At 34.1% G+C, this 22,090-nt stretch overlaps 1 protein-coding gene across 18 annotated transcripts in view; it reads left to right on the top strand.

Annotated features, from left to right (window-relative positions):
* PUM1 (pumilio RNA binding family member 1) overlaps window positions 1-22,090 on the top strand; it is a 110,239-nt gene that overhangs the window by 8,034 nt on the left and 80,115 nt on the right. For all 18 annotated transcript variants that reach the window (XM_036231150.1, XM_036231143.1, XM_036231152.1 and 15 more), the window contains one exon: window positions 18,723-18,791. In XM_036231150.1, coding sequence (XP_036087043.1) covers window positions 18,723-18,791 — 69 coding nt within the window. The remainder of the gene's footprint in view (window positions 1-18,722; window positions 18,792-22,090) is intronic.

The following is a 22,090-nucleotide window of genomic DNA, read 5'->3' as shown; positions in this document are numbered from 1 at the left end:
TTATTGTCCTCATTTGTGAGCAATCACTTTTTTATACTATATTTGTTTTTAAACCTTTTTTGAAGTTAGGATTTTTCTGCCAGATGTAGAAATTCTCTTGGTCTCCGAGTTTCCCTGTATTAATAGTGAACTCTTCAAGCTGTGCCTAAATAAATATATGACTGATTTTTTGAATAGTTATACTTTGTTTTCTAAGTATGAAATTTGACAGATAATTAGATTGAGGCCCTTTAAATGAAAGTTTAAAACATTAATAGCTTGAGAACATGTGTTGTGGTAATGTGCTATACTTTAAGAATCTTGCAAACAGATTTAAAAACTTAGGTGAAATTTAGAAACTGTAAAATAATATTTTGAGGTGAGGAAGGGTGTTCAGATTTGTTTGTATGTTTATTTTAAAATGTAACATTTACAAACTATGGCCTTTCTGTATTTATTTTTTTTCTACAGTAAAAATATAAAGATATTATCACTTGTTTTAATACATAAAATTAGTGTACTTGATATAGTCAGAAATTTCAAAGAGCCCCCACCCTTGCCATTTTTGGGCCAAATTGAGGTCTTTGAATAAGAGTGAGGAAAAGGAGTCCCATGGAAAATTTTTTTTTGCTCATTAAATTTACCCGTAGTAAATAAGACAATGGATATAGATCAAGATATTACAGAACACTAGAAAACACATCTTCCTAAGTGAATAATATTATTTACAATGTTACCTACAAAAAAATCACATATTTTTAAATAGTAATTTATATAACTTTTTTTTCCAGAATGGTTTTAAAGGTTTTATCATGCAAAGCCCAAGGTCACATCTTGACTTGTAATAGTTTTATTCTCTTATTGTGAAATCTGTTTTCTCTGTAAACTTCTGTGAGATAAAGTGGGTGATGAAATAGGGTAAACATTTTAAGGTCAATCAGATCTGTTGAACTATGGCCTCTATACAGGATTTTAAGAGGCAAAGAGGTAGAAGCTTAGCTTTGGGAGAAGGGAAATTTAGAGGACAACTCCACAGAGGTTTCTTACTTTTGTTTATTGTCTCTTGGTGTTAGGGTGTATCAGTATTCACCATAGAGTGACAGCAAGTAGGAGATAATTCTTGATAGCTGGGCAGAATTCTGTGGATGAATCTTCTCTTTGGCTCTATTTGCACCCCCTTTTTCTTTCCCTTATTATTGCCATCTTCTAGTGGTATCCTGACATCCACTTGACATGTCTATCCTTCTTGCTCCAATAGCCGTGAGATAATCCTTACACTTTGTAATTAACAAATACTGTGTTAAACTGGGAGGGAGCCTAAGTATTCCCATACTGGGAATTTTGTCATGCTCTAAACATCCTTTTCTGTTGTCCTTGCGGAATGACTGTTAGACCATGAGTCTTGAGTCTTTTTCTGGGTAGATTGTTTAGATGCCTCAGGATTTGGGCCAGTGGCATTTAGTTAACATCTTACAATAAAGCTGAGTAATCCATACTTTTATATTTTGTTTTCTCTTATACCTGTATTTTTTAGAGCCTTTAAAAAATTATATTTGGAGTTCACAAAGATTTAACATTATGTACTTGGTTAAAAGGACCATCAGTAGGTCTTCTTTGATTAACTTTATTTTCCAGTTTCAAAAATTAGGTTCCAGTGTTTAAAAAAAGTATTCATAAAGATGCTGTGTGTCATTTGATTTTATGTGCCTTATAGATGGCAACTTGCAGAGATTTATGATATATCTTTGTTTTGTTTCAAGAGATTTTTGGTGTGGAAGTAGGAAAAAAATTATAGGATAGGTGGTAATGAGATATAACAGCGGGAAAATAAGGGTATATCAGGTAAATGAAGGGGAGAAATTTAAAATTTAGAAATATGTACCAGAGATGTGGTGGGTTATAGAATTTGCTCTGGGTGTCTCTGTGGCCAAAGAAAAGAGGAAAATGAGATGAATCATGAGATTTTTTTAATAAGAGAAAAACAGTAGTTACTGAGAGCTGTGTTTCAGATTTCAGTTATGGATGTGGTTGAAGTGCTTTGTAAACTGTAAAGTAACATTGTTTTTCATCACACTTCTCTGTACTTGCAGAAGAGACACACATCTTTTGTGCAGGTGTCCATTTTTCTCAGGCAATAGCATTTGCTGAGTACTTTCTGCAGGCTGAGCCCAAGTACAGAATTATGCTTCTGGGTATTGTAGAAAGAATACTTTTAAAGAAGTTCTAGCCTTTGCTGGGAACCTGTCTATTTACTCCGGGGAAATGGCTTAAAATCCTCAGAGGAACTTAGGACTGACAACACAATGCCAAGACAGCAGTGAGTGTTGGGGATAGGGTAAGTAATAGCGTGTTTGTTGTTGAGGGATATCTCACCCCTTACTCCCTGTTTTTTACATTCAGTTTCTTTTTTTTCTGGGTATAGTAAGGGGCCGAAATGGGAGCCTGGCTTCAGCTTAGTTGACTGCTCTGGCATTTTGCTCCCTGCTGTGAATATTGTGAGAAGTGGTGGTCAGTGATTGGCAATAGGCTGGGTGAGTTTAACATTTGAGTGTTTGATTAAAAAACTTGGACCTGAAGGGTTGTGTATGGCATTGGTGATAAAACCTGCAGTTGAGTTATTGGACCTTCTCCAAAGGAATGTTCATGTTTTTTTTTTTTAAATGTAATTTTTTGAAAACTGTCGATTTTAAAGTGCCTCATTAATGGTTCCAGAAGATTTAGCAGTTATGGATTTGTCTGTTTATTGCCTTTATAAGTGCTCTTTTATGGTTAAAGTACCTTTCTTAATGTTTTTATGAATCTCATCAGAAAAACTTTTAGTTTAAAGAACTTGGGGGCCCTAAAGATTTTTTAAATAACTGCTTTATTGATATATAATTTATCCATTTCATTATATAATTCAATGGCTTTTAGTATATTCATAGAGTTGTGCAGCCATCATTAGTCAATTTTAGAACATTTTCATTATCCCAAAAAACCTGTACCAAGTAGTAGTCACCCTCCAGCCCTAGACAGCCACCAGTTGACTTTCTGTGTCTACGGATTTGTCTGTTCTGGACATTTTGTATAAATGGAATCAAACAATATGTGGTCCTTTGTGACTGCCTTTTTATAGTCTGCAATTTTTCAACAGTCGTACTGTTTTTATTTACCTAGTTTTTCTCTACTTGGAACCCCTTTTCCTCCTCATCCACCTAGCCACTCCCTCATCTTTCAAGCTCCAACTAAAGTGTTTTTTATCTTTAGTAAACCTTCCCCTTTACTCCCTCTTTTCATAAAAGTTGAGTGTACTCTTTTGGTGCCACCATCACATTGGGTACACACCTTATTAAAGGATTCAGTTCTGTGTATTGGAGTTGAATATTTACTTTTTCCTTCAACATTGGGTTCTAGGAAGCTGTTTTCTGTAAGCAGATTCTTGGGCTTAAGTCTAGACCTGCTGAATCAAACTCTCCAGTGATGAGATGCAGTTCATGTATTTTTTAAAAAGCACTCCCTTGTGATTCTAATGTATAGCTTGGTTAAGAACCACTGTGATCCTCTTGAAGAATCTTTCAGCCTTGTATCTTCAGCACCTGACAAATAGTATTTACCTTATAAATGATGCATGTATATAGTGTGTCACCAGGGCATATTGAAGAGACTTATTGAGTGTAGTATTTTATTTTGAAGAGTATTAAGATGTCATTTTGAATTGATAAGGTATAAGGTGTAATAGAATGTAAGGTCTTGGATGCTGAGAGGCTTTTTGCCCTCAAGATAAAGAAGGAGCCAGTAAGCATTTTTTTGAAGCGTTGCATTAAACTTTTAAAGTAATTTCTATCAGCTCTGGTTTTAGGCATTTTTGTTTCACCCCCCCCCCTTTTGAGATTTCTTGAAACCATATGAGAGAGAGGTAAACAAGGGGCTATAGGAACAAGATTTACTTTCTTTAATTTGGAAAACATTGAAATTTTCTTTCTGTTCCAAGTCACATCACATATTGGAAAACAGTATCATATCCATTTCAAGTTTTCAAGGTTTGTTCATGTTCTCAGAAGTGAATTTTATTGACTAGGATAGTTTAAGAAGATAATATCCTTATGAAGATAGACCGAAGGTTGTACATCCTATATTGTCAATGGTTAACAGCTCTTAAGGCTAGTGAGTCATTTTTCCCATTTGAAACCATTTAAGAGATGCTGTTTGGGTTTAAGGTTTCTATTGGGACAGTATAAAGTACAGATGGTGCAACTATTAAAATGCAGAGTTTTTGTTCTATGTAATGGTTACGGGTTTTGTTCTGAAGTGGAATTTTAAAAACAGATTTATTGAGATACAATTCACATACCATACAACTCACCAATTTAAGTTGTGTTATTCAGTGGTTTTTAGTATATTCACAGAGTTGTGAAACTATCACAACAATCAAAATTTAGAGCATTCTCTTCACCCCCAAAACAGTACCCATTACCAATCACTTTCTACTTCCCCATTCCTTCAGTTCTAGGCAACCACTCATCTTTTTGTCTAAAATGGAAAAGATTTTCGATAGTATGTGATTGTTCTAAAAAGTTTTCAGTAATCTTTTTCAGAGTTAGCTACTTTTAACAGTTTGGTTTGATTCATACCCTTCCAGACTTTTTCTGTGCACTTACAAATTCAGATTCATGAATGTGTTGTAGTTTTAAACCAAATGGCATCATTCTCTCTATGTATACACTGTGTGGTAGTCTACTTTTTTATACATTGTGGCATCCTTTCAGGTTAATAAATACCTTTACTTTTTTTTTAAGGGCCATAGTACATAGAAGTAAAATAATTTATTTTGACTGATTTATCCAAGTTTAATGGACTTTCAGGTGGTTTTCAGCTTTTGACATTCTAAACAGTGCTGTAATAAACAACGATTTTGTACTCAAGACTGCATTTAAAGTGTCCGTTAACTGTTTACTCTGTCTTTTGCAATTCAGAGTTTTAAAAATATATGTAATCAAAAATGTTGGTCTTTTGCTTTTGTCTTCTTTTCTTTAACTTTATGCTTTTAGGTCATCCCTAACCCAGTCTCTTTTGTTTTTTTTTGTAATATTTTTATAGTTCTATTTTTAAATTTTCATCTTTAATTCGTCTGATTTATTTGTATTGTATAACATGTATTGTATAGGCAGGAAGCCATAATGTCATTTTACTTTTCTCAGACGGATAACTAGTGATCTTAGCAACATTTAGTGATTTGAAAGGCCTTTATAATAGATTACATCTTTATAGATACAAAGATCTATTGTGACTCATTTGTTTTATTGATGTGTTTATTCTTATTCAAGGGCTAGAATTTTCTTTAAAATTTAACTTTATTGATGTATAATTGACATAATAAAGTACACACATTTTACATGTGTAACTTGATAAGTTTTGTCACCAAAATATCACTTGTGAAACCATCACTACAATCAGGATAATGATAATTCCCATCTCCTCCAAAGGTTTTGTCCACTCATTTTAATTTTCTCCAGCAGCAAGCATGGATCTGCTTTCTGCCTAGGTCTAAACTTTTAATTATTGTATTATAAGAACATTTGAAATGACATTAAAACAGTTGTTATTTTTAGAATTACAAGCATGCCCTGTCCCCCAAGGTTTTGCTTGCAGTTCCATTTGCTTCCGTGCTCTTCTCTCAGGTTATTTAGAAAAGTTACTCCCTCACCTCCTTAAAGGCCTTTGCTTAGTTACCTTCTCAGTGAGGCCTTCCATGAACATTATTTAAATTACAGTTCTGTCCCTCTTCCTTGCTTTAATTTTCTCAATAGCCTTTATCACCATTTTGTAATTTTCTGTGCTTCCAAAATGTTTACAAGTGAAGATTTATTGTTTTTAGAATTCAGAATTACCTGAATGCTAATTTTTAATGTGAGGAAAAAAATGTGTGTTATTGATATTTTAAAATCCATTTTTAAACATTATTCCATGGCATCCATAGTCTCCAAGTTGGAAACCTAATAATTTTAATAATTTGGCTATACCTTAAGTCTTTTTCAACCCTAAGAGGGAAAACTTCCATGCTTATGACCTCACAGTAATAAAAACGATAGGTTAAGAAACTGAAGATGGTCGTAGCTCTTTTCAGAAAGTAGCAAATGAAGGTTTACTATTTCTATAACATCAGGTGGGATTCTGTAAAGAATGAAACCACAGAAATTAATGCATATCAGTGCTTAAAAGATTATTAAGCTCTGCCTCTTCCATAATGTTCTTTCTCTTGGTTAAGAATCATTTTGGTTAGTACATTAAAAGAAAATTTAGGGAAGATAGAACTCAAAATACTCCCATATGTTGTTTTGGATTTATTTATTACGTACTGTCTTAGGATCATAAAGCTCACAATGAGCTATTTGATGTGCTTTGGTAGCTGCCCTCTTAATTATGTTGTGATTTATCTGGATAGACTTACTCATTGAAAATTCCTTATTCTCTTTGATGCTACAAATCACAGAATGGCTAAAGGAGGAGTGAGGGTTAGTGTCAGGGCTGCCGAATAGATGGAGACATTTTCTAGACCTCCTGGCCGAAGACCTGTTAGATAGAGAAACTCATGTTTCCTTTGCCAACTGTTTAAAAATGGATTTTAAAAATCAGTAACACACATTTTGTTGTAATAGTGATAATGTACTGTTCAACTTGAGAAACTTTCTCTAAGAAATGTTAGATTAATATAGATTGCCTTTGTTAACACACCAGTTTGTTCCCTTTGCATCTAAAAATGTATCAACCAGCTTTGCAAATATGTTAAAATAAAGCAAGGGTCATTTTTATTGGTGAAGATAATTTTGCTTCTCAGTATTATGTGAATTAAGGACTCTTTCCATTGCCTCATTTCATTCTGCATATCATAAACAGTGATTTAAAAATCAAATAAAATGTTTTCCCCTCCCATTAAAAATAATGACTCGTAGGTATTTTTAAATTCTAAAATCAATAAATACTCACTATAAATATTTGGGAAAATATAGACAATTTAAAAAATTATAAAAACACCCAAGAAACAAACCTAAAACCAGCCAACCATTCACCAAATGTAATTCGACCTCTACGATAATCTATTATTAGTTTATCTTTTGTGACATAGCCATCCAGTATTTTTAGTCAAAACTTTAAAAAAATGTAAATAAATGATCATATTATATAGACAGGAAAAGAATCTGGTCTCAATAACAGGGATGATTGCTGCTTAAGCTTTGCTTTATTAAAAAAATTTTTTTTTTCAATTTTAATTTTTTAAAATATAGTCAGCATGCTTTTAAAATAATTCTGATGGGTAGTATGAATTTTTACCGATTTATTTTTCTGTTTTGGTTAACTATTGGCATATTTCTAGCAAGTATATAGGACTTAATTGCATATGTTTTATAAACTAGGCTCTTCTCATTTTTCCTCTTCCTTAATTTTCTTTAATAGTTAAATAGTTAAAGTTACTTCATTTTGTAATCACTCTAAATCCTATGTGGAACAAGTTCAGACAAAAGAAAAAACATTTCTGTGATTATAGTTTCTGTCTTTTTGGTCTAACATATCAAAATATTTTCTAATGACAATATTTCCATAGACAATTCTAAGGTTATCTGGTATTCCATTCTATTTAATGGCCTAATTCTTTTTGTTAATATTTCCTAATATTAATCATTTAGGTTTCTAAATTTTTACTATTGTAGGTGGTGCAGCAATGGATATTTTTGTTTATTAATACTTAACAGTTTGTATTACATTCTTCACTTAAGGTGGAATGGGAAAATACTGTTAGTCCTTTATAATAATATTCTTCCTCTTGTGTAATTAATTTTCCCATTTTAAGCTATAATTTATATACAGTAAAATTCACCATTATTTTAGTATATACACTTTTTTAGGTTTTGACAAATACATATATGTTCCTGTAACTCCCACAGTCAAGTTTATAATACAGTTTTAATGCTTCTCCAAGTTCCCCGCCCCTGTTAACCACTAATCTTTTACTGTCCCTGTAGTTACCTAAAAATGTCATGCTATAAAATGTCATGTACTGTAAATGTATGTAGCTTTTGAATCTGCTTTCTTTCACTTAGCATAATGCATTTGAGAATCTGATGTTAGTATGTAACAATAGATTGATTATTTTTATTGCTGAGTGGTTGTATGACAGTTTATCCATTTTGTGTGCTTAATTTTAATTCTTTTTCATTTCATGGCACGTGGTAACATTTACTTGTTTATATATGGTGGCTCTATAGCCTCTACACACAAAAGACAGCGTGTCATGAGATAAAATCTTTGGGCCATGGACAAAAGATCGTACTGTTTTTGGCATGTAGTGTTTTAGAGAACCGAAGGTAAACTGTATTTTTTTTTTTCCCTGCTGGGATACTTAGAAAATCTTCCAACTTTCCCTGCTGGGATAGTTACAGAATCTGCCAACTGTATGGGTGTGACCCATTAATCTGCATAGTTTTATAGCTTGAGAAATGTTCCTTTGGTTATATATTTGGTTTTAGGTTTCTTTTTTTTTGTTCAGGAACTATCATCTTTAAGTTGTATCTTCGTTATTATAGCAATCTTCTTTTTAAATTGAAATTTTGATTTAGTTAATTGTTGATTCTCATGTAGTTGTAAGATTAACAATACAGAGAGATCCTTTGTACACTTTGCCCAATTTCTCCCAAAGGTAACATTTTATAGCATGACATTTTTAGGTAACATTTTGCATGTAACATTGTGTATTATAACATCACAGTTAGCTTATTGACATTGATAAAATGTACCCAATCTTACTCCAGTTTTACTTGTACTAATTTGTGTGTATGAGAGAGAGAGAGAGAGAGAGAGAGTGTGTGTGTGTGTGTGTGTGAGTGTGTGTGTGTGTGTGTGTGTGTGTGTGTGTATTACATTCAATATACTTGTATCACCCATGTAGATTTGTATATTTACCACCACGGTCAAAATACTAAATAGTTCTAAAACCACAAAGAACTCTTGAGTAGCCCTTTTATACGCATACGTACTTTCCCTTTTTCGGGTTGTGGGGCCTCCCTCCCAACCACTAATGAATCCTATCCTCCATTTCTACAATTTTGTCATTTCAAAAATGTTATATAAATGGAATCATATGGTATATACCTTTGGGTATTGGCCTCTTTTGCTCTGCAAAATCCTATCCACATCAGTGCATGTAAGTTTGTTCTTTTTTTATTGCTGCATAGTTTGCTGTGGTGTGGATGTACTACAATTTGTTTAACCTGTTGAAAAACATCTGGGCTGATTCTAGTTATTAGTTATTATAAATAAAGCTGCTACGAACATTCATGTACAGGTTTTTGTATGAATATAAGTTTTCATTTCTCTGAGATAAATGTACAGGAGTACCATTGCTGAGTGATATAGTGGTTGCATGTTTAGTTTTTTAAATAGTTGAAAATAAGAACAAAACAAAGAATATATGATAAAGACCATATGTAGCCCACAAAAGCCTATATTATTTATTATTTGGCCTGTACAGAAAAAGTTGTCCAGTTCCTATTTTTCAAATAACAGCTTTATTGAGATATTATTTACCTACTATAAAATTCATCCTTAAGTTTATAATTTGGTGGTTTTTAGTGTATTTATAGTGTTATGCAATCATCAAACTAACTAGAACATTTTTAGCATTTTCAAAAGAAACCCTGTACTCAATCATTGTATATTTCCCCCTTTCACAAGTCTTTGGCAAAGACTAATCCACTCTTGTCTCTTTAGATTTGTTTATTATGGATATTTCATATAAATGGAATCATAAAATTCCAATGTGGCCTTTTATGTCTGGCTTTTTCACTATGCATATTTTTAAGTTCATGCATGTTTTAGCATGTATCAGTACTTCATTTCTTTTTATGACTGAATAAAATTACTTTGTATGATATATTTTGTTTATACATTGATCAATTGATGGACATTTGGGTTCCCTTTTTTTTCCAATTATCTTTTATTTTAATCTGTCCTTTCCTCCAGATTGAGTCTTTCTCGTTTGTTTGAATTATTAATTTGGCTTACTATTCTTAACTGCCTTATGGATTTTAATTTTGCTAGGAATTTTTGTCTATATATCTATATTCTCTCCTCTAATTTTCAGAAGTCTTCTCTCCTAAGTCTTCAGAATGAGATTTCCTTTCCCTGGTTAAGTAGTTTCTCCCTATAGTTTTATGATTTATTTCCTTTTGCTCATCCTTGAATTAGCAGAGAAGAGTCCTAGAGTTTTGGCCAGAGTTGGGCTGTGTGTGGGGTTGTTACAGCTTCACATGATACAGCTGGGTGGCAAGTGTAATGTGCACCGCTCCTTCTCCACTTTGGGGTTTCTCGCAAGCTTTCATCTGGCGCAGTTTTTGTTGGATCTGGATGGATCTTTTTGCCTTTACTGGCTAAACAGAGTACCCTAAATTCGTTTTGATCCCCAATATAGGACAATGATTAAGAGATTCTGGAGTCGGCCTGCCTATGTAACTTGGGACAAGTTTTTTAACCTTTCTCTGCCTGTGTTTCTTCCACTGTTAAAAAAGTAGGGAATGGAGAATAATTAGGAGTATTTCATAGTTTGAGAATTATATAATGCACATTGCTACCCAGGATATAGTCAGTAAGTACTAGCTATTATAACAGCTAACTATGTATGGGATAGAAGGCTCATTCTGTTTCTTTTTTTCACAGTACAGTCCCTGTGTAAACTGCTTCTGGATATACCAAAGCCAACCTTTTTATTTATTGTTGGATGTCCTACCCCCTCCCCATTTCTTATTGTTAAAAATAACTGCAATAAACACCTTTATCTCAGAAGATTGTGATTTTTTTTTCATAGGCATTATAGAAAGTTTAGAAACTACTGAAGAAGTTTTAAGTTACCATTTGAGTACATTACCTTCCAGTCCTATTTTTGTGTATGTCTCTATGGAAATATATTCATATCTTTTTATATATACACATTTGTAGCCTACTTTAGAATCCTTAAACATATACTTATTTTCCTCTGCTTAGGAATTGAAAAACATTTTAAATAGCTGCATAAATATCTATAAAGGAATGCATGCTATATTTAATAATTCTTGCTATATTTAAACTTTTTTATCATAATGGCAGGTTTAAGATCTTTGTTGCAAATCCTTGACCATATTTCTGATTACTAAGGCTAAATTCTTAGACATGGAATTACTGGGTCAAAGGCCATGGACATTTATAAAACTTAATGACATCCTTCTCCAAGTTGTAATTGTCATCGAAAAAGGCTGACAATGTATTTTATAGACCATTTTAAGGAAGTCTCAATTCTGTTATTTTGTCATTCCTAAGACTAAGGGTTTTCTCATATTACAAATACTTGCATGTAATGCCTGTCACTACCATGGCATTATTGATAAAGTGCAATTTTGCTGCTTAGTGGATGTTATTTCAGGAGTTGGTTTTCTCCAACTCCTAGTCTGTCAAGAAAGGAGAGCAAATTAGAGAATTTGTCTTTGTATAAGTAATTTCCCTCCACTCCCACCCCCAATTCACAGAAACTACACGGGAGGCATGCCTTGTGGTGGTAGTTTCTCCTCTGAACTCATTTTTCAGAATTGGTAGTTTTCACTGATGGTTTAAATTGTACATCTGTTAAAAAATATTCACTGTTATAATTTGTAGAAAATGTATATCAGTGGCTGTGGAGGCCCATATTTGTTTTCTTTCACAAACTATTCTTGTAAAGCTGTTATGCCTATTATTATATGTACATTTGTGAATACGAGGGATGACAAGTGAATTTCAAAAAAAATTTAATATTAGCAAACCTTTGGAAAAGCCAATTCTGTGTATTTGGGGAACAAATATTTGTGCTTTAAATTACTTACATAATTCTTATACTCTGTTAGTAAGATTATTCCTGAATCTACTGAGGGCAGATACATTAAATTTAATTTCAGTTTTTGAACAGAGCCCGATATTTACAGATTTGCTACAACTTGATTTAAGAACTTTTGGATGAAAATTCCAAATGATTCATCTTTTCTTTTTTTTTTTTTTCTTTTTCTGTGTGCCATCTGTTGAGATTGGCATTTCAGAATGAAACTTTTTACTGCTAATGAAGACCCTTTGATGTGTTCTCCATATGCAAATAACTTTTGATGTAAATAAGATCTTTTATAGAGTTGTATAGGAGTCTCTCTCATGTTTTTAGAATTTATTCTTTTGGAAGTCAGGAAGGAATATGCCATTCAGATAGATGGCTATAGACAGAAGTTTCCAGACAAGCAGAGGTAAGACTTATCATTAAGTTTTATACTTTTTATTCTTTGATATCATTAAACAATTTCTCTAGTTAAATTGGCATTGCCCTCATTATTGGTTTCAATTTGATCATGATTGGTGAAATTAAGAAGAAAAAGACTGGCAGAACCAGGAATTGTGAGGTTTTTGTATTTAAAGGTCAATGGTATCATAGATTCATTAGCTGACTTTGAAAATAGAATTATTATTTTTACCTTCTAAATTTTTTCTTTTTCTTTTTTTTTTTTAACATCTAGGAAGTGCTAACACTTATATGAGGTGTATATATTCTGGTAGTCTGGTAGCAAAACAGTTTTGATTACCTAATTATAGTTTATCACCTAAGTCTGTTAACTGTCCTAGCAGAATGCCACCAACACATTAAATAATCTGTAACTTTCATATTATTTAATTGCTAAAGGTAGTAGCAATTTTAATGATAAACAAAAATTACAAAAAAGGAAGTATAGCCTAATCCTGGCTCTTGGTGGTGACTTCATTTTCCTCACTGTGTATCTTGGAAGAGAGCATAAAAATAGCATTGTAATCATTAGCAGGAACAACTGTCTAACCCAGATGTGCTGGAGCTTTTATGTTTGCCTGTGATAAGAGCAGAAAAATAGTAAATGGTACGCAGACCTGAATTTGAATTCTGCTTCTGATCTTTATCAGCTATATGACTTTGAACAGATTAACTTCTCTGAACCTTGGTTTCCTAATACGTAAAATAGGATAATGTCTATTTTGCACTATAGTGTCTTGAAACTCAGCAAATGCAGATATTTTGTGTTGTTACTGATAGTGAATAAATAAAAATGGAGAATTCATAAATAAGATTATATGATAGAGTGCGCGATCACTTATGCCAAGAGTCGTTTTTTGTTTTCTCATTCACTAGTGAAGAATTCTGATTTATTTATATTTTATTTAAGCAATATAATAACTTTTTGCTTTTCTTACAAAATGGGTTAATAGTACCTGCATTTTCAGACTATTAAGAGATCATAATAAAGCCTGTAAAGAATATATAGGACAGGGTCTGGCACAAAGTAAACCTCAGTGAATATTAGTTGTTGTTATTTATAATACAAATATTTACGTGAAGCAGAAGATGCTGTGGAACAGACTTATTATCAGGATTTTTTCCCTTTAATGACTAAATTCAAATTAGTTCTCACATTTCCATTTCCTCTTCTCATTGCTCAAGTTTCTCCTGCTTTTGCCCAGCTTTTTCTCACTGGTATCTCCTTCCTGTAATGGTTCTTGGCACCAGCTCTTCTGCTTATATTGTTCTGGATCTATGTTTCTGAAATGGAGCCATCATGATCTAGGCTTGCCTGTGCAAAAAATTTTCCAGGAGAACAAAGAAAGGTAGGTGTGGAGGAGGAAAGTGCCTGACAATTTAGATTCAGTGGTTGAGGAAATAAATATTCCAGTAAAGGTGGTTTTAGTCTTAAGGTCTAGAAATCTATTCTACTTAGCAAAAATTCAGGGCATTAAATTAGAGAACACCAGGGATTCCGTCTGAACCCCAGAGCAGAAAATAACATACGTGGTCCTCTTGGCCACTGGGAGACTTTCTGTTCTCATAGGGGTTCCATAGTCTCTTGTCTCTACATTTTCCAGCACGTTTTACTCTTTATTTTGATTGCCTTTTGCTTATTCACCAGATTATACTTGACCCAAAATGACAGCTATAACTGCCATATCGTTAGGAAGTTTATTTCTCCATATCTATCTGGCCCAAATGCTCAGAGAAGAATCCGATTTGGTCAGTTTATCTTTTCTGACCCGATACTAGGGGAAGGAATACTGTTGGTGTTTGTGGCCAGAGGTGATGGGAATCATGAAGTTGCCGTTTCTAGGCAGGAGGCTTAAAACATGTCTATTACAGAAAGTAATCAAAACGTTTTGATTTGTTGAATTTTATTTTTGTAAGTACAGTATATAGCTCTGAGAGATTTTATTTTAAAATATAAACTTACAGTGTGATTTAATAATTACTAAGTAAGCGCTACCCTTGTGTCTGAGTTTGGTTCTTTTGTTAACAAACAACAGAGAACTGGTCTAACTGGCTCAGGTAAAGGGACATTTATTATAAATACACAGTGAACAGTTAAGAGACAGTAATCCAAGGACAGGAATACCAGCAAAGAAAGGCCAAGAACTGAACCGGAATCCTATCAAAATCTTCATCTTTTTGGATTTTTATTCTGGGTGGTCTACCATGGTATCTGCTTTATTCTGTTCTTTGAGGAGGTTTAATGTGCTTGAAAACCTGATGAATTATAATTTATAAAGTATTTGGAACAGTAACTTTTTACGTTTGGATTCCTCTGTGCCTAAGTCTTTCATTTTTTTTTTTCCCTTTGACTGCAGTATTGGTTGGCAAAAAGACAAAAATCTAAATAAATAGAAGGAGAATCAGACCATAGTGGTATGGAAATCAAGGAATGAAGAAATTTTAGGTGACTTTACTGGGATTTTTTTTTTTTTTTTTTTTTTTATGAGAAGTAAAAGAACATGGGCTTGAGCCAGTGATGAATTTTTAAGTTTCTGAATGGATGAAAATAGAGAATGGAAGTTCCTCAGGACTGATTTAGCTGGGAATTAAGAGATAAAAATGGATGTACTTTTAAATGCTTAGTTTTAGAAATTAAGTTAGATGTTCACATGATGTGTAGGTCCTTCTAACATACTGATTATGGAAATGCTGAAATAGGGAGAGTCTCCTCTCCTCCCCCTCCTCTGCCAGGAATGAAGAAAACATGCCCTGTACTGAGGGCAGAGAAAGAAAAAGGGATGAATGTGTGAAGGAGGCATTTCAGTAACCTAAGAGAATAATCTGTGAGGTAGATACAGCTGAATAAGTGCCTACTAAATTGGATATTTTGTCTTGTAATAATAATGAACTTGAAAAGTAGCCAATGTTATCTCAGTTTTACAGATGAGGAAACAGTCAAATGTATATTTATTATTCACTGTTGATTTTGTTATTGTATGGGACACTGGGTATGATAAGTAGGGCTTCTCAAGGGGTGATGGATAGTGCAGGCACTAGAATATGATTCTTAAAGATTTGTAAAGTGATGCTTTTGCTTCGTTTTTCATTTTCCAAATGTGGTATATAGTTCTGGGTTTATCCATTTTGATTTTATAACTTCGAGTGAGTTAAAATACTAATTTAATTTGCTAAATTATGTTAGCAAATTATGTTAGGACAGAATTCCTTTTAGGAGAAAGGCAAGTGTTGAGACAAAGAAAGTTCTGAGACCTGGGAAATGGAAGGAAAACGCAGAAGCGTAGGTCATCATGTATGTCGATGGTATTCTTGGGTAGGATGATGAGGAATATAGAGGTAGGTCAGGCACCGATGTGGTCATCTTGCTTTGCCTCTTTAGTAAAGAGTGGGAGGGGATTCCTTGGGAGGGGTAGCAGTAAAGTCCTGGACTGGCATGAGAAAGTTACATATTACTGGCAAGTAGCCCAAAGAGAAAAATAGGAGTAATTAAGTGAAACCAAAGGCGATAGTTACTATCAGTTAGTGCAGGGTTCCCCAACCCCTGGGCTGCGGACCACTGCCAGCAGGAGGTGAGCGGCAGGCAAGTGAAGCTTCATATGTATTTATTTGCAGCCGCTCCCCAGCGCTAGCATCACTGCCCAGCTCTACCTCAGATCATCAGGCATTAGATTCTCATAGGAGCACCTGTCTCTGGTGCCAAAAAGGCTAGGGACCACTAAGTTAGTGGAAGGAAGAGAGTCTTAGGGACATTAAGTAAAAGTGAAGGAATTAGTAAGTAGTACTAGAAACTTAACATTAACTGATCACTCAGATTGAATTCTAGGGAAAGGAAAGTTTGAGTACAAGAACTTGAAAAGATTGTTCTGTCTTGATGGAGCATTTACTCTGATTTTAATTTACAGCCAGCTTTTCTATGATAGAAAAAGCTTCTTTGTTACCTGCCTAAAGTATTTCTTACAATCCTCAATTTTTGATTTCCTTGATTCTTGAGCATCTTCTTCTGATCATTAGTTTTTTTTCCTAGGAAGAATTTTGTCTGGAGAGTCTGCCTGGTGTTGATGATCATACCAGGTACAGCTCCCATTTTAAACAATAAGTTCCTGACAAGAACAGTTTTGTGAGAATAATTTGGATTATCTAGTCTAGTCAAGTATGGGCAAATGGTTTAAAATGGAGTTTCTGGACTAGCAAAGAAAACTTCATAAAGTGAGATTGCTTTCTTAACAGTTGTTTACAGGAGGTAGGAAGGAAGTATATAGAGGTAGGAGGAAGAGTGTTTCATCCTGTAGGTGAGGCAGGAGACACCCTGAAAAAGAGGGGGCTGGAGGAGGTAAAGGGAGAGCTGAAGAGTGAGAGAGACCAGAGAGAGTGAGTGAGTGAGCTAATAAGTGGTAAGAGAGAATGATGGGGGTGGGAAAATAGAATAGAAAAGAGTGGAAATTGTGACAAGTGGAAGATGGACAATTTTGAAGGTAGGGGGAGGAGACAGTGGAAAGCAAAGGCCAGACCAAGAGAGCATACTCATCAAAGTCCACAGCAGAAACAGAGGCACTTTTATTTGGGGATGGAAACTTCTTGCGGCTACCATGGAGGAGGTAGCTTGGCTATGTAGAAAGGACATTGCTTTTTAAATTGGAAGGTGTGAATTTAGATGCTAACAGTGCCATTTAAGTGCTCTTCCTTACTTAATGGTTAGGAAGTCATTTCTCTGAGGTTTTCTAATCTCGTAAATGGGGATTGTTGTGATAATTATTACATAAATATGTATATTACATGTTCTGTCTTTTCTTACTACTCCTACATTTTCCTTGGGAAATATAAATAGAATTTCCAACATTCTTGGTTAAAACTATTTGTAGATTTTTGGAGTTTTAAGAAATGGCCTAGCTCCAGTTAAATGTATGATTAGATTCCACAAAAAGAGCTATATAGAGAGCTGCATGCATTTGATTTATGTGCTTTGTAAATGTTTACAGTGACCTGAAGATTCAAAATGATTTCATCTAACATATGTTGGGTTTCCAGTTAATATCCCCCCCCCCCATTATTTTTACAGTTTAGGAACTTACTCAAAATGCTTACCAAAATACCTTCCAGTGTGATCATACCTTCTGTTTCAAGGCCTTTTCAAACTTTTACCACAATAACAAGGCTTGTCTCCTATGTCTTTGTTCTCATAGGCTGAATTTTAACTTCATTTTGAATTTTACAAATTGACATTTTTAGCTAGCATCCCAAAGCTGTTACATCTTAGTGACACAGTGTATCATTTGTAGCATAGTATCATCTCTGGGTTTTGAAATTATGTAATTTAAAACAGTGTAACTGTATTTCTAGGTGGTGTCAGTCTAGTTAAATTAAAATCATTGCGTGATACACAGGCATCATGTTAATAAAATCATTAAATTGGTTCCTGAAGCTGTATTTTGGTCCATGCTCTTTATAGTCCTCTTTCTGCCTGGCTCTAGCTTGACCTTTGTGTTTACCCACTGCTAGAAATTATACACTTACCTTGGGAGGTAGTGAAGATCAGATGAGGGGGTTTGAGAGACCCTGCTTCAGCCAATCAGCAGTCTTTCTCAGGGAGGCAGAATAACCTATCCCCTTAGTAAACAAGGAACTGTACTCTAGCCTAAGGCTGCAGAGGTGGCTTGCTGCTCATAACTGAGAGGACCAAGCAGGCCATTGGCAACAAAGGCTTTTTGAATTATGGTTGTTTTGAATAATCTTTCACACTTCATCCTTGATCTTAACATTGCTTTGTAGTAATGACATTAGAGATAAGTTCATTGACACCTAGAAAGATTATTATGATGAGGGTAGTACATTTAATGATAAGTAAAGTTTGAAGGAATTTCTGTGGTATGTGCTATTTTTTTCTCTTGATTTTGAGATTCTAAGAGCCCCCAGAGATCTTTTAGTATTACTAAAAGATCTATATAACAGGGCACTCTGTTATATAGTTTGTAACACCTTTCTCTGAAGTTCTCAAAGAAATACTGGGTTGGATTAAACGAGTCTCCTGATTTGTACATACATAGTTGGGGGCAAACACTGTGGGCTTTGACTCAGTAGCCAGGTTTAGTTTAGGTCACATAATCATCTTTATGCATCATTGCCCTTCAGCATGTTGGTTTTTACATAGTAAGTTAAAATGTATGAAAAATAGATAACATTTCTTGTAATAGAATTTGCCTTTTCTTTTTCTCGATTATATGTTTTTCATATTTTGAAAACAAGGTAGTGGGAGGGGAGAAAGCAGAGGGGTCATTGCTGAACCCTGATGGTTAAAGGTAAGTGAATGTTTAACCTGAGTCACTTGAAAATTGTTATTGTCTTATCGGAAAGTAAACTTAGAAACGCTTTTCAGTTGTGTTTAGTGTGTATGTAAAATTCAAGATGCTAATTTGAAACTTTTTTTTCCTCTTCTGTTCTTGAACAATAGGTACGTTCTATGGATGAACTGAATCATGATTTTCAAGCACTTGCTCTGGAGGGAAGAGCGATGGGAGAGGTAAGTAAACTTGTGTCAGAAAAGTGGGCCTGTTTTTCAGGGAAGGTCGGAGCTGTCTTTCATCAGATGTGTCCGAATCTAGTCTTTCAGAAGTATGTGCTTGCTTTTCCTTGTTGCCATCCTCATGATAGGAATGGAATATCGCAGGATTTTGCCAGAATGATCTCATTATAAGAATGTTAACCTTAGCCTAATGTCTTAAAAACAAAACAAAGCAACCAAAATATGAGCACAAATTAGTGAATATTATATAAACCAGTCAATTGTAAATCGAGGTGTTAAAATTTCACAGAATAATTTCATTATGTATGTATCAGACGTCCTCCTTACCTTTGCCTCATTTTCAAGTTCTTAGATTTGTTTGCAGTGGAAGGGAGTCTTAGATTGGTTGCTGCTCAGACTATGTTGATAAACTATTTTTAGAGTAGTGCCATGTTTGAGGAAGTTGTCTAAAGCTCCATTGCAAAGAAGTTAGGTTTATGGTGAAAGAATTCCAGAAGGTAGAGGCATGAACCAGTCATCCCTTATGTACATAGAATTCAGAAACAAGAATTTTGGTTTGTTTGTAATGTTTAAGGTTTGCAAAAACAAAATTTGCTATCATTCATTATATTGATAGAGAAGATTGTCATAATTCTAAAAGAAAGGGGAGTATAAAATACAGCTGACTCCTGTTTGTTCTTGTTGACAACAAGAATGTATTGGTTTGAATTATTTGCCTAAGATGTCACAGGTTCATAAATTGGGGACATTTCCTAGTGATTCTCTTGTTCTGGAGAGTAACCTTAGGCTTTCTTCTTCTGTTTTATTTTTTTGTATATCTAATACTTAAAATTTCCCACATCTATTTTAATGTTTAAAGTGGAGAATAGCTATATTCTGGATTCTTTTTGATGGCATTCATTAAATACATTCGTTCCTTGATTTAGCCACTACTCTTTGATCCAGGCACTGTGCTAGGTTCTGAGGATTCAAAATTAAGATAATTCATGTCCTGATTTATAGCAAATATTCGTTGACTGCCTTTGTGATTAGGTATTAAATAAACTCTTGGTATTTTGGTTCTGAGATTCTTGCTTCCTTTGTAGGAAGATTTTATTTCCAACTTTACTGAGTCACATTGTGGCCAGAATCCAGTGTCCTGTCATCTTTGGTTCTTGGGATTTCGGTCTGTTCTTGCTTTTACCCCAGAGCTTTAAGGGAAGATTTATAGGTGTCTTTGTGTTTCCTATGCTTTCCTGATATCATTGCAAGAGTGCACATCAGTAAACCTATAGGGTTATTGGGTAAAAGATTTTCTAAATTAACTTCTGTAACAAAGTTTAAACCGAAAGTTAACAGCTATGTCTGAGATTAAGTGTAGATGGGGAAATGGGGAAACCATGTTTATCTTCTTCCTCACTCCTGTGATTCTAACCTGGTCCACGCCACCAAAAATCCAATCACAGGTTTTTAAAATGAATTACACAAAATAAAAATAATGGCCTGTTACTGTTTTGTAAGCAACACTTCATAATCTCTAAAGACAATTCTAATTGAAGAACAGTGAACAGAATTGAATAGAAAGTGAGTTTTATTTAAATGACAGTTTAACAAAAACATTTTTAAAATTGATTTTTCTTCCAAATATGCCTCCCCCCAAGGTCTTTAAACTTCACCCTCCTGTTTTTGTTAGAAATGATATTTTTTGATATATGTATATAATTTCTCAGACCTGTATGTAAACACAGTAAATGACTAAAAATGCTTTCCAACAGTAATGCAGTTTCACTCTTCCTTCTTTCCTCATTATTTATTCATAAAGTAATAACAATGATCATTTGTCAACCATCTATTAGACAAATGATAAGGGGTTTGCACATATTATCTCATCAATTACTCTGAGGATGGTGCTATTATATATGTAGATAAGGAAAAAGGCTGAGAGAAATGAATGAATTTGCCCAGGGTCACATATAGTAAGTAGTGGCGCTGGGCTTCCGATCTGGCTTGTTCTTCAAAGCATGTGCCCTTAGGATAAATGAAGCCAATGCTTGTAAAATAATTGACAGTAAAAACCTGATTTTATTAAGTTTTATAAAAATCAATTTTGGGGGGAGGATTAAAAAAATGCTTCCCTCCCAAAATACAGATACTGAAGTTATTCATTGAAAGCATAACCCAGTGTCTAGGGAACAAACTAAGTATGGAATAAAGTTTCTGTCCTCAAGGAACTCTATAGCTAGTTGAAAAAGCAGTTAATACATACCATAACAGAAACAGTGCACAGTTTTTTTCCATGTATGGCAAAGAGGTGGTCAGTATTGGCAGGACTAGGTTGTTGATTACTTGAATGGAGAAGGTATGACACTTGGGAAATGTCTCATAGTTTAGTCAGAATTTGCATAGGTACAGGTTGGGAGAATGTTTTTTTGCAGCGAAAAAAGGGAGATTGGCACAAAAGAGAAATGAAGAAGATAAACTTTTATAATAAAATTAAAAAAGCACAACTTCTACTTAGTTTGACTTCATTAAATTCCTTTTTTTAGGCACTGAAACATCTCTGGGAGGTGATGTGTATATAGTCTTTACTCATGTAAATACTAAAAGTTCAAGTAATTGCATGGACTTCTAAGCCAGATAGGTTTTTTTGCTGCATTATTTTATGTGTGTGGGGTGGAGGAGAAAGGGAGAGCCACCTCATTAGGCAAACAATACCTATTTTCAAGAGTGCAGGAATCTTTTTTTTTTTTTTTTGAATCTTTTGAAGTCAAGAAGAATCAACTCCATTACAAGAAATTGATCTCTTATAAAGTTTGGGCTGCTTGGTTCTTTTTTTTGTTTGTTTTTTTTTGTTTGTTTTTGTTTTTTTTTTTTTGGATCAAAGCCGCTGCTAGACTCTTGGTGTCACTTTGCAAGATTTAGAGATCTTGCCAAAGAAGTGGCTTCTTAAAACATCACTTTCAAACCTTGCTGGTTGTGTGAAGTACAGTTCTTAGCTGAAGGACTCACAGTACAATGCTTTACTCACCCCCTATTCTAAAAAGTAAGATAGGAAAATGTCTTAGGATTAGGGCCACAAATTATTTTCAGATATTTCATCCACTGCTTGCTAGCCTCTTTCATTCAACTTAAAGTCAAAAGGTCTGAAAAAATTTAAGGGCACATATTCCAGCAGCTTTGTATTTACATATGAAAAGATTAGTCAGTTGAGTATTCAAGAATGTATCACTGTAGTACTGAGGAAGGCTGGCTAACCTTGGGTTTTGAGGTGTTTCTGCATTGGTTTTGTTCATGAACTTGCATGGCTTATTGTCCCA

Source organism: Rousettus aegyptiacus, unplaced genomic scaffold (assembly GCF_014176215.1).
Source record: "Rousettus aegyptiacus isolate mRouAeg1 unplaced genomic scaffold, mRouAeg1.p scaffold_m13_p_1, whole genome shotgun sequence".
In the NCBI taxonomy this organism is placed as follows: domain Eukaryota; kingdom Metazoa; phylum Chordata; class Mammalia; order Chiroptera; family Pteropodidae; genus Rousettus; species Rousettus aegyptiacus.
The sequence above is the reverse complement of the archived record's forward strand: the minus strand, read 5'-3'. Positions and strand labels throughout refer to the sequence as shown.